General features: G+C 49.4%; 1 protein-coding gene across 1 annotated transcript in view; it reads left to right on the top strand.

The window, feature by feature from the left end:
* LOC116954517 (cAMP-dependent protein kinase catalytic subunit PRKX-like) overlaps window positions 1-12,232 on the top strand; it is a 39,144-nt gene that overhangs the window by 12,941 nt on the left and 13,971 nt on the right. The window contains exons 4-5 of the mRNA XM_032975088.2: window positions 1,978-2,097; window positions 10,700-10,801. Coding sequence (XP_032830979.1) covers window positions 1,978-2,097; window positions 10,700-10,801 — 222 coding nt within the window. The remainder of the gene's footprint in view (window positions 1-1,977; window positions 2,098-10,699; window positions 10,802-12,232) is intronic.

Genomic DNA, 12,232 nt, shown 5'->3' on the forward strand with positions numbered 1-12,232 from the left:
GTTCAAACTAAGCAGGCGTGTGTATGTCCAGTCCTTTTGTCAATCCGCTGCTGGATGAGGGCAGCCCTACGCCATTGTGAGGGTTATCCGAAATTGATCAGTAAGGTTTTTGGAAGATGGCCGTGGCGAGATGGGGGGGGCATAGATATTGTATCGTAGTACAGTACAACAGCGTACTGCCCGCTTCTGACCACAACACGAATCGTAATCAGAATATCTGTTTATACTAGAGGAATCCGATGAGCTATTAAGCTCTTTTGAACAGCACCTGTTTCCATTTATGGTGGTCACCCATCCTGGTACTAACCAGGATCAGCTCTACTTAGCTTTCAAGAACTCAGAAATATTTGGTTGCTCTTCTTAGATTGCACATTCCGGCCTTGCGATGCCCTGTAACTGCCACCACTGCTGATGGCCTTGGGCTGTTGTCATCCTTGTAACATAGCTGCTTAGCTCAACGGCGCGTTACCTATTGAAATAAAGTCTTAAGGCGTAGATCAGTTACCATCCAGGTTAAGTATAGGCTGAAACATTGTACATGTTCACAAGTCTGCGACTGGATTCTCAGATTTCGATTTAAATTTTTCGTGACTGCAGGGATTAATCTTCTTGGTTCTTTTGGTAAAGTCACGTAGAATGGAAATAATAAAATAATAAAAATAAAACTAAATAAAATTCTCACGACGTTTCGGCCACAACATAAGTAGCCTTCTTGAGTGACACTCAAGCGCTGTCTTCTGGACGGACCTGTTTCCTCACCTGAAAAAGGCTACTTGTTGTGACCCGAAACGTCGTGAGAATTTTATTTTATTATGTTTTATTTTTATTATTTTATTTCCATTCTACGTGGTGACTTTACCGAAAGAACCCAGAAGATGGATTCTCTGAATTATGCAGTGAACCCTCGGTTAATTTTGTATTACCGACTGGCATGTTTCAAAGGAAATGTAACTTAATACACTCATTTGACAATATGCACTTGGCAGTTTCTTGAATGCCATGGTTACACAAGTGGTGAATGTCTGTTTTTTTGCCGATGGGAAATGTCGCATGATGATGAAGGCTGTGTCAGCCAAAAGGTTACGTTTAAATTTATTTATTTTAACCCTTCTGTACGGAATTTGTTTGATCCATTGAAGCAGCAATGCAAGCAGGGCCGGCCACTTTCGATTTGCACGGTTGGCTACGTAGGGTGCGAAAGAAGTTCAACATATTCTTAGCTCTTTCGGTAAAGTCACGTTGAAGGGAAACAATAAAATAATAAAATATATATAAAACAATACAATTTCTCACGACGTTTCGACCATAACGCAAACGGTCATCATCAGGTGTGAAAAGCAACGGCAAGAAACATTTGAAAGAAGTTTCTTGCCGTTGCTTTTCACACCTGATGATGACAGTTTGCGTTATGGTCGAAACGTCGCGAGAATTTTTATTGTTTTATATATTTTATTATTTTATTGTTTCCCTTCAACGTGACTTTACCGAAAGAGCTAAGAATATGAATTACTGCAGTCACGAAAGCTTTAAATCAAAAGTTCAACATACTCACGAAAAATGTTGTTTTCGCAGATATTCATGTATGTTCAGGCCAGACCTATCGGACCTAAATGCCTAAATGACACGATGCGTAGATTCACGAATAAACAAAAATTGGTTATCATTTGCTCAGGAGACGGGCATGGTACCGTGCGCGAGACAACTCATTGCGCCTAATTTAGGCGAGTTGCGTTCAACGTTACATTTAGATTAGCAGAGCAAGGGGAAACTGTCGGAATGAGACGTAAAATTAACGAGACACAATACAAACAACATTAAAACAATTCTAACAGTAAGGCTAGGAAAATGTGTGCATGCTCATGGATTTATGTAACGATTTCCAACGTGCCCATTCAATTTAGCAGCATCTCACCTCCCTTCATCTGCCCCCGCCGCCACCCTTGCCCCCCCCCCCGTCCCCCCTTGCGTGCCATACAGGACCTGGACGATGTGTGGCACCCCGGAGTACCTGGCGCCCGAGATCATTCAGAGCAAGGGCTACGGGAAGGGTGTGGACTGGTGGGCGCTGGGAGTGCTCATCTTCGAGATGCTGTGCGGGTGAGGGACCCCCCCCCCCCATTCCCGACGATGACAATCCGTGCCCTGTTAGTCGATTATATAGAACAAGTTACTATGATAGTGATGATGATAATGATAATAATAATGATCTTTCCATTTCAGACTTTTCTTTCAAGCGGGCAAGGTCCCATTGAGCTAAGCGGCACTGTTACATGGACTATCGCAGCTCAAGAGCATTGGCAGCAACAGCCATAACATTGCAGTCGAAACAAGTTACATTCAGATACATAGAATGCTAAACTATGAACTGTTTTTTTTTTATCTTACCAGGTAAAGCCCAGTGAGCTATTTGCTTATTTTTCAGAAGCGACCAGGCCACAGATGATAGATCAACAAAGTGACTTATCGCGTGGAAATGTATAAGCAGTGCTAATACTTTAAATGCATGTTGATTCGAAATGTTGAACGGGAAAAACCGGAGGACCTGGAGAAAAATTCACAGAGATGCATAGAGTTACATCGAGTTGCATGAAGATACATAGAGTACATTGAGTTACACAAGGCCCACTGAGCTAAGGAGGTATTTTTTTATAAATAAACAGGCCAAGACTGTCGACAGTGGCTGCCGTGTGATCTATTGGAGCTCGGACTGACTTCAGGTCCTGAAGAAGCTCCCTGCACGTGTTGCGAAACGTCGTGCAGCACGCCACGTGGAATGACTCCCAGACAACGCATGGGAGAGCGGTCACACACGGGGTCGTCTCGGGTCAGGTGCACGGCATCCGTTGCTCATCACGCTAATGGCACCGTCGTTGATGGACACGCGCGGATCTGTGCTCGTTGCCGCGTGCGTATAAGAGGTCACTTTCTGCTGTGGCTTGGTCCAATGGAGAGCTCTGAGGAGCTCCGTGTCCCGCAGAGTGACCGCAGTCAGCTATCTTATGTTTAGTATACCCTAATCTTGATTTGAGGCTTTCGTGACTGCAGGAATCCATACTCTTTGGTTCTTTCGGTAAAGTCACGTAGGTAGAAAAATAAAATAAATAACGACGTTTCGGGCGCAATGCAATCGTCCGTCATCAGGTGGGAAAGCGTGGGCCTGCTGCTGAGGCAGACTGTTGTTAAAAGGTTTGAAATGGGTGTAGCCCAAGGGTCATAAAGAAGTGGCCGGGGCTAAATTTTGATTTCAAGCTTTCGTGACTGCAGGGATTCATATTCTTGGTTCTTTCGGTAAAGTCTTTTACCGAAAGAACCAAGAATATGGCCGGGGCTAGTGATGTTAGCGTGATAAATTAGCATGATGTTAATGTGAGAAATTAGCTTGTAACTGTAGAAAAGAAGGAAAGCGGCCTCCTGGACGAGGGCACGGAAGTGGCTGTGTATATCATGTTTAGCGTGCTCTACTTTAATGTATTATCTTTATTGTGATTCCGCTTGTGTACCCAATAAATCCTAACTGGGTCTCAAGGTTCCATCGCAGGAGGGTCCTGCAGAGCTTTCGCAGTTGGGAGCGACAATCGCTATGTTTCCCAATCAAGTGGGGGAGCCACGGTGGCGAATGTTAACTGCCTCGCCTGGTATACGGGAGGTCGTGCCGTATATTTGGACGTGTGCGTGTGTCTCTCTCTCTCTCTCGCCGTAAGTCGCGTGGATTTTTCTCCGGTGGCCTTCTGGTCTTTCCCTCCGCAATTGGAATCAACATCGCGCGTTCAGAGTTTCGCTGCTGTAACATTTCCACGTGATGATAGCCAACTTCGTTGAGCGATCATTTGTGATTGTGACCGCAGGAATTTATACTCTTGGTTCTTTCGGTGAAGGCACGTAGATAGAAAACAAAAATCTAAATTAAAAGCAAAAAAACCCACGACATTTCGATCGCAACACAAGCGGTCTGAAGAACAAGAAGAAGAAGACCGCTTGTGTTGCGATCGAAACGTCGTGGGTTTTTACTTTAAATTTTAATTTTTGTTTTATATCTACGTGACTTTACCGAAGGAACCAATAATATTAAAAATAGTTTAGTTTTTTTTGAGTGCAGCCATTGGTGACCGAGTTGGGACCACAGTTTCGCGACATTTGAAAAACTTAGTTTCAGCACAAGTTGAAAGGTTACATTGTTTTGAGGTTCAAATATTTGCTTGCGGCACTTTCAAATAGTCTCGCGTGTACTTTAGCCGAGGCCATGTCCCCTGCGCGTGGCTGCTCCGGTGGGTGCCGTGTGACTCGCCGCCACGCCGAGTGTACCGGTGCCCCGAATGCAAGTGGCAGTCGTGAGAAAACAGCTGACCCCCTAATGTTGACTTCGGTGGTACACCGGTGCAGCATAACACAGCGGTCCTCGTACAACGGTCTGCAATAAAAAAAACTTGAATCGGCAAATGTTTATTATTCTTCGATTGATTCTATCACCTAAGTTTGACGCGATTGGAAGGTTTATTCAGTCGATTGAGGCTTGCTAAAAAAAAAAGGTCGATATTGAACGTTGATTTGGGTCCGTTGATTCAGGGAACCGTTCCACCAAGTCATAAGGCACGAGTCAAATCTGCTTTTGGAACATGGAGCCAGCCAATCGTCATCACGCTGGGTGCTATACAGCAACGGACTGTGAAGCTTCGTATTTAGCTGCTCGCAACATTCTGACTGCTTAGACATCACGAGAACCGATTTTGACGATATTTTCTGACCCGGGTTTGCGAATAGCGGGAAAACAAATAATTATTGCGATTTATTTTTTATACCGCGCACAGGTTGTACCGCCAATACGTTGACACGTGTAAAAAAGAAAATCTGCCTGCCCTGAAGTACGAGAGATAAAATGTTTATTTGATGGCACCGTTTAATCGACGCAAAAGGCTTGTGAACTCTGTGCGATGTCCGCAAAGATCCCCCGTGTCATAGACTTCTTGGGGCAAGTGCCAATTTGCGAGCACCTATGAAGACCGGCACAGCGCATGAGTGGGCAGTGCGGTCAGCAGCACGGCCCGGCCATATTTTGTCTCCCCAGTCAGAGGGGGGAGCTGCATCTCCCACGTACATGTCTCTCGTGGCTAAGTGTCCTTATATCAGGAGAAGCCGGGCCGTTTATTGGTTGTACAAGGCGGTGCTTGACTTCCATCACGGACATTGCAGGATGACCACGTATCCTCTGTCCATCGGCTCCCCGTGTCTTTCTTGGCTGAAAAATGTGTTGGAGGCATGACGGATTCCCGAGACTTTAGGCAGCTGGGTTAATGTGATAAAAGTGAATGCAGACTCCGGGATTTGATTCTCCCACGTGTTTTTTTAACCCCAAACGACCGCTGTGCTTTTCAGCATTGATTATTCCGGGCGCGTGAGCAGAGATGATTTTTCTAATTGCCTCTCGGACCACGGCCAAGTAATAATAATAAATAAATTGTTCCCGTAATCTGTAACGCTCCGCGTAGTTTTCATTCACTCGCAGAGACGGAGAGCGAATGATTCAGAGATGTGGGATACCACATACAGGCGGAAACGGTGCTAACAATTGCCCAAGCTCTGTGATCCTCTATTAGGATGTTTGGCCAACTCCATTGATTACATTTTATACATGTGGGTGCATGCCAGGGTACCCGGATGAAAACACACGTGTGAGGGTGAGGGGGGGGGATTAACACTCGATCCCTGCACAGAAAGAAATTAATTGACGGCAGTGTGTGTCAAAGTAATTGTACAAATGAGGCTGTGCCACCGAATCGGCGACCGTGGAGTGTTGTACAAGATTTTCTCCGGCTCGTGTCGTTGACGGGGTACCGCAAGAACCGACCGTGTCCGTCCAGTTGCTCGTCGAGCTGGGTTGGGTTCCGGTTGCCGAACGAATGCGTTGCGAGGTCGCAACTCGTTGCACGCAAAGTGCCCGCCACAAATTCGCCCGAATACTTTGCCGATCTCGTCAAGGAGCATGAACCTCTTGCCGAACTCCGGTCATCCTCGCAGTGGCTTTTGGCTAACCGTCGAATAAAGACGGTCATCTCGGATGCGCTTCTGCGGCCGTCTAGAACGCTCTTCCTTCTGATATTAGGAACCCGCTGAAAGCTGCGCACTTTTTAAATCATCTCGATTGAAAACTCTTTTTTTTTTTCGAATTGCTTTTTTGTGTTTGGTTTGTGGTCCTTCCTCCGCACCTCCGATTCACGCGGTTGGCTACGTACGGTGCAAAAGAGGTTCAACATCATACATACACACACACACATACACACACGGGGTCCAGCCCAACCGCTGTAAACGTCCATACCTCTCGGGAACCTCTTCGCTGAGAGGCGAGCGTTGTTCGGGAGGGCGGTTTTTCACTTTCTTGGCACGCGTTCGAGGGGACAGGTCGACAAATTCCCTCGCTGCGTGTGAGCGAGGGCGCCCCGATATGTTTGGGCACCTTGTGACGATGGGAGCTGGGGGCACGTTGGAGGGTTCAGGCCCCATTTGGTAGAACTTAGCAGTGAACTTTTTTGGGGGGGTGGTGGAGGGAGGTGGTGTGGGGCAGAGGAGGGCGGAGGAGGACGACCCCCCACCCCGTTCCGACGAAGGAAATCTTAGTCGGATGACAGCGGCAGAGATACAGAGCAACTGCAACTTCACGTTCTGGTGGTCAATCCAGGCAACCGCGTCGGGAGTAGCGGAGTGCATCGGGGTGTAAAGATCGAGATGTAACGCGATGAAAAGAGACCCAGACAAGGTGGAGGATGAGAGAGTCTGGTTGGCTGGTGTACGTTACGTTTCTCGTTGTGTTGATTAGATTCGAATCCCAGCCGATGTTCGATGCACCCGTCATTTATTTATTTATTTTGTCGTGGAACCCCAGGGCCCCCCTTGCTCTGCTCGGGGTCCAACGAATTCGCTCGATTTTCTCAGTTCGCTCATGTTGCTGGGTGCGCGCCGTGCGCGTTAATATTCCACGGCGATTTAAGTGGCGCTACGCTGCCAGATTTCGAAATGTTGCAGCCCTCGCTAGGAAGGCGTAACAAAATATCTCGCGCAGGGAGATGAAGAGGTGCGTCCGTGCGAGCACCATCCGTCGCCAGTTCGACGCAGCATTATGCACGGTAAACGCGCTCGCTTTCAGATGCGCCTCTTCGGCCGTCTGGAACGCTCTTCCTACCGATATTGGGAAGGCACTGGAGCCATGCACTTTCAAATCTAGATTGAAAACGCATTTATTTATTTTTTTAGAATTGCCTTCGTCATCATTGGACCTCCTTTGCATCTGCATTGGCCCTCATTACTTTGATAGTGGCATTGTCTTTGAGCTGTACGCCTTTTTGCGTCGTCTGGTCTAGCACCAATTGAGACGAGGCTCGAAAGAAAGCCGTCTCTGGTGTGGACCAATCAGTTTCAAGGACAATGCATCATATTATCATAGTATGTTTTTTGTTTGCATTTTGACTGCAGGTATTGTGGTTAATGCAGACATGAATCCTTGTAAAAAAAAAAGGTTTCGGTATTATTAACTGCTTTCGTGTTTAGTTTGTTGCCCTTCCCCCCCGCACCTCCGATTAGCGTGGTTGGATACCTTCGGTGCGAAAGAAGTTCAACATACTGTACATACATGCATGCATACGTCACTCAAAGTAATCCTGAGCATCGCGATGGTGAAGTTATACAAATTGCGCGGACGGTGTGCCACTGCCCGAGTGTAACGAGACACGAGGCGTAGCACCTTCTTCCGTGTGTGGCGATGAGAAAGTCGCCACCCAGGACTGGTGCGGGGTGAGTCGTCGCAGAGAGCCTGGAAAACGAGCAGCGAGGCTAATACCAAGGAGCCCGTGCACAATCGCGCGACTGTGCACGGGCGCTCAGCACGTTCCAGCAAACCCACCCCTCCGCGTGTGTGGCGTTGCCCATGTATACAGGGTGTGGACCAAACAGCGCCCGACCCAAATAAATAAACACAGCGCAGGGTCAACATCCCGCACCTGTGAACGCACCGGGACCCACTGCCCGCTTAACCCGCCCGTCCCGCGTCTGCCGGCCCGTCTTGGGAGCTGGTTCGTGCAGCGGTTAGGCGAGCTACACTGCCGCTCATGGCCAGTGATCGTTTTGGCGAATATCCGAAGCGCTCTCGGGCCCATCCCTATGTCAGCTCGGCCTGCCATATCTCGGCGCTGGAGGGGAAAACAAAGGGGGCCGGGCACGGTGCTGACGACGCTGCACCGTCGTGCGAAGTGTCGGCCTTCACAGGCGCTCCCTAGCAGTTGCCCCAACAGCCTGTGTAGGCTTATATGGGGGAACTTTGTCTTTGGGATAACGGTAGTGAACCCTGGTGACCCGACTTTGTCTCCCGCTCACGGCCAACACCAGTGCCGATTATCTGCACCGGTCATGGGCCTCCCCTAGGTCGACTCGGCCTCAAATGAGTACCTGGTGCGGTGTGTAAACATCGCCACTGGGAAGACAGGCGGCCGGGCGTGGTGCTGGCCACCCACGCCCTCGTGTGCCCGTGCCAATCTTCATAGGCGTTACTTGCGAAACAGCACTTGCGCTAACACTCTGGTACAGGCCATACGGGGAATACTTGTCTTTGTGTGGGGGCGATGGGCACCACAGGTTGTTGGAATCAATCGGAATCTGTATTTCGACTGGATTCCATGAATCCGATGAGCTATGGAGCACTGTTTTTTCTTTACAGACGTCCAGTGACGCAGGCAACCCCAAAGCGTCGCGACCCGAGCCGCTCCTCCACCTGCTAGCCCCCAAACCCTCTATGGCTAGACAACCCCCACCCCCCTACCCCCCCACCCACCCCACCCCCCACCCCCCCCCCCGCTGCTTGAAAGCTTTTCATGCCATCGTTTGAAGTCTCGCCCAGCCGTCACCTGACGACCAGCCGGCCGCCCGCGCGTTCCTACAAAAAAAATATATTCCCGGGGTCAGAGCGGGCGGTTTTTGCTCATCCCGAAAAAAAATTCGAATCCAACAACAAAGTTAGTCGGTTAATAATGCCGCTTGTGCGTCGACCCAAATGACTGGCCTGAAGGTAATAAAAATACGTGTGATCATATGACATTTTGAGCTTAATGGGGTCTTCTTCATCATGGCCTTTGCAGTTGCGGGGTTGAATTAAACGGTTTTTAAATGTAATGTTTCGCACCTCCGATCAGCACGGTTTGGCCACGTACGCTGCAACAAAAAAGTTCAACATACGTGGACGCATGCCATGAACCAGAGCATCAGGTTGACCAATTGGGAACCGTTGACAGCCCGTGTGTCAGCCCACTTCTGGACGAAGGCCTCCCCAAGTCGCGTGAAGCCGTGGGAGTTTGTTTGAGATTGCTTTATGAGCTGCGTGAGTCACTGCGGGTTGGTGATCAGAGTTCCAGGATCAGTTCCAGTGGCGCAGTCACGACATCAGCTCAGGGGATACGCCAACACGGGGGGGGGGGGTGGGGAGGCACGTGCCCCCCCAATGATCTGATCGAAATCCCTAATTTCGATCGGATCATTGGGGTTTATTAGTGATAAATTGGCATTTTGCGACCTGCCACTGTGTAGCATATTATTACGTGCCAGGGACTCTACCAGATGATAGGACAATAGTCTGAGTCCATAATTGGCAATAAGTAACGGCAAAGCGGTTCTAAGTGACTCACAGAATTGTGCGCAGTTGCGTGTACAGAGTCCACGACTTCCCTGAAGGCATCGACACCTTCAGCGAGCGCGATGCCGATCACTAACAACGCGGTTCGAAATCGCACCTCGATCGATGGCTGCGCAATTGCCGCACACACGTCAAATTATAAGCAAGTAGAAAATGTCCTTACTTACTAACAACTCCTCTATCATTTTTATCGCCGAAGGGGTTGCCCCCCGCCCCCCCCCCCTTACATGAAATGTTTGATTTGTCTCCCACGGTCGCACCTAGGCTGTTATGTATCGCGGCTTCGCTTGCCTAACCACATCATCACATTTTTTTGGTTCTTTTACACTGTTGTTGAAAAAATATATTTCAGGGTAGTTGTCAAGGGCGGGGGCCCAACTCGTAGCTTTGGCCACCGTAGGGGGAGGTGGGGAAAGGCACCCCCTGCCCCCACGCGGCGCGCTTACTAATCCCACTGCTAATTGGTCTCTCGGCAGGTTTAAATATAAATGTTGTTTTTGAACACGGGGCAATTGTGCATCGATCTCTTATTTTCTCATCAATGGGATAATGCGGGTGAATTCACGTGACCTGTGTGTGTGTGTGTCTGTAAGTGTGTATGTATATGCGTTCTTGCATGTGTCCATTTGAGCCTTGCCGTCCTCCATAGGTGCCCGCTAACAGCATTTGCCCCAACAGCCTCTTAAGGCTATAGGGGCAATCTTTGTCTCTTTAATGTTTTTTGGGGAACGGTGAGGTAGCAGTTAGTGGCGGTGCGCTATGAAACCCCGGGACCCGAGTTCGATTCCTGCTCACGACCAATAACCGGTCTCTCCTGGGCTGACTCGGCCTCAAATTAGTACCCGTTGCATTTTGTAAACATCACCATTTGGGGATAGAAAGACGGCCGGGCGTGGTGTTAGCCACCCACCCCCTCGGTGTGTGTGTGCCGCGCCGGCCTTCGTAGGCACTTTACAGCGGCACTTGCAGCCTGTGTAGGCTAACGAGGAGGAATGTTTGTCCTCATTCGCGTGTGTGCACGTGCTTGGCAAGGTACCCCCCGTTTTACGACGAGGTGCCCATCAACATCTACAAGAAGATCTTGGACGGCAAAGTGGAGTTCCCAAGACTGCCTCAGCTGGACCTCTTCTCGAAGTCAGTGCCTCCGCTCGCTGCCACTCTCGGCCTTCTCTCTCCGAGTACCACGCCCCTCGGGGTGCACAGCGGTGAAATCGGGGTTAACTGCCCCGGGCCCCGCGCTTTGGTGGGGGGGGGGGACCCACGGGTCAATATCACGGTGTTAGATGTCCTTACTTCTGGTTTAGTTTGAAGGCATCGGGCGAGGGTGGCCAACATGGTGTGATATGCTCCGGTGCCCAGATAATGGCTCAGTAGGCCTTACCTGGTAAGATAAAAAAAGTGTTTAGTTTTACTTGTAATATACAGTATTTTTACAATGATTTGTTTACCTTTTCTATAATTTGCACTCCTATCGTTTTTTTAATATTGTGTGTTGTTATGACCCCATGCCCTTACTGGACATCTGTGAAAAAAGAGCTTTATAGCTCATCGGATTCCTCCTGCAGTATAAATAAACATTATGATTCTGTACCTTCCCCTCCCCCCATTGACGGCTCTGGCTGTGCGTGCCGATGGTAGGGACAGAAACACTGCACGTTGGGGGTGTCCCAATAGTGATCGGAGCCCGGTGGTCATTGGCTAGAATGCAAACAAGATCCGTCAAGTTCGCCCCCCCCCCAACCACCCTTCCAACTTCCTTGCAGATAAGAGCAGTTCTCTTGCACGATGTAAATATAACATCTATCCAACCACTGGCTATCGACTCGCTGCTGAGCTTCACTGTTAGCGGCGCTGCTGCTGTGTACAGTATTCAAATGGTCCGTCTTCGGCGTAACTGGCATCCGTGTCTCCGTGTTGAAGAGAGGCAAGATGCGCAATCCCAAAAACAAAAATCCACGTCTTGTAGTGGGTGTCTCTTGGCCGTGTCCGGACGTCGCTGGTGGTGCCCGGACACCCACGGCACCCGCAGGGGGCTCTTTCCCTGGCCGATGGACGCAGCCTCATCGCGGGGATGCCCGCCTGTTCCCACCCTGCTCGTGCGTCGCGCCTGCCTGCCCTTTGCTTGGCTGGCCCCCAAGTGTACGGCCCATTTCCTTTAGGGCCCCATCCTTTCCCTCGTTATTCGCGTCTCTTCCCAGAGTCACAGCTTCAGAAGCGGCCTCCCGTGGTGAATATCTGCAACGCTGCCGGCAAAGGATGGAAGCGAGCAGTGGTGTTACTGGGGTGGCGAGGTGTTAACTCCCTCACCTGATATGCAGGAGGTCGTGGGTTCGATCCCGACCCTGACACCTTAATATTTGGAGTTTGCGTGTCTCTCTCTCTCCCAGTGGTCGCGTGGATTTTTCTCTGGTTCCACCGGTTTTTTATTCCACATTTAGAATGAACGTGCGTGTCGAGTATTTGGCTGCTGTAAATTTCCACGTGATAAGCCACTTCGATGAGCTATCATTTGTGGCCAGATAACTTCCTAAAACAGAGCTATATAGATTTAAAGCTTTCGTGACT

The sequence above is a fragment of the Petromyzon marinus genome, chromosome 55 (assembly GCF_048934315.1).
Source record: "Petromyzon marinus isolate PM22_M1 ecotype Great Lakes invasive population chromosome 55, UKy_Petmar_22M1.pri1.0, whole genome shotgun sequence".
Taxonomy (NCBI): Eukaryota; Metazoa; Chordata; class Hyperoartia; order Petromyzontiformes; family Petromyzontidae; genus Petromyzon; species Petromyzon marinus.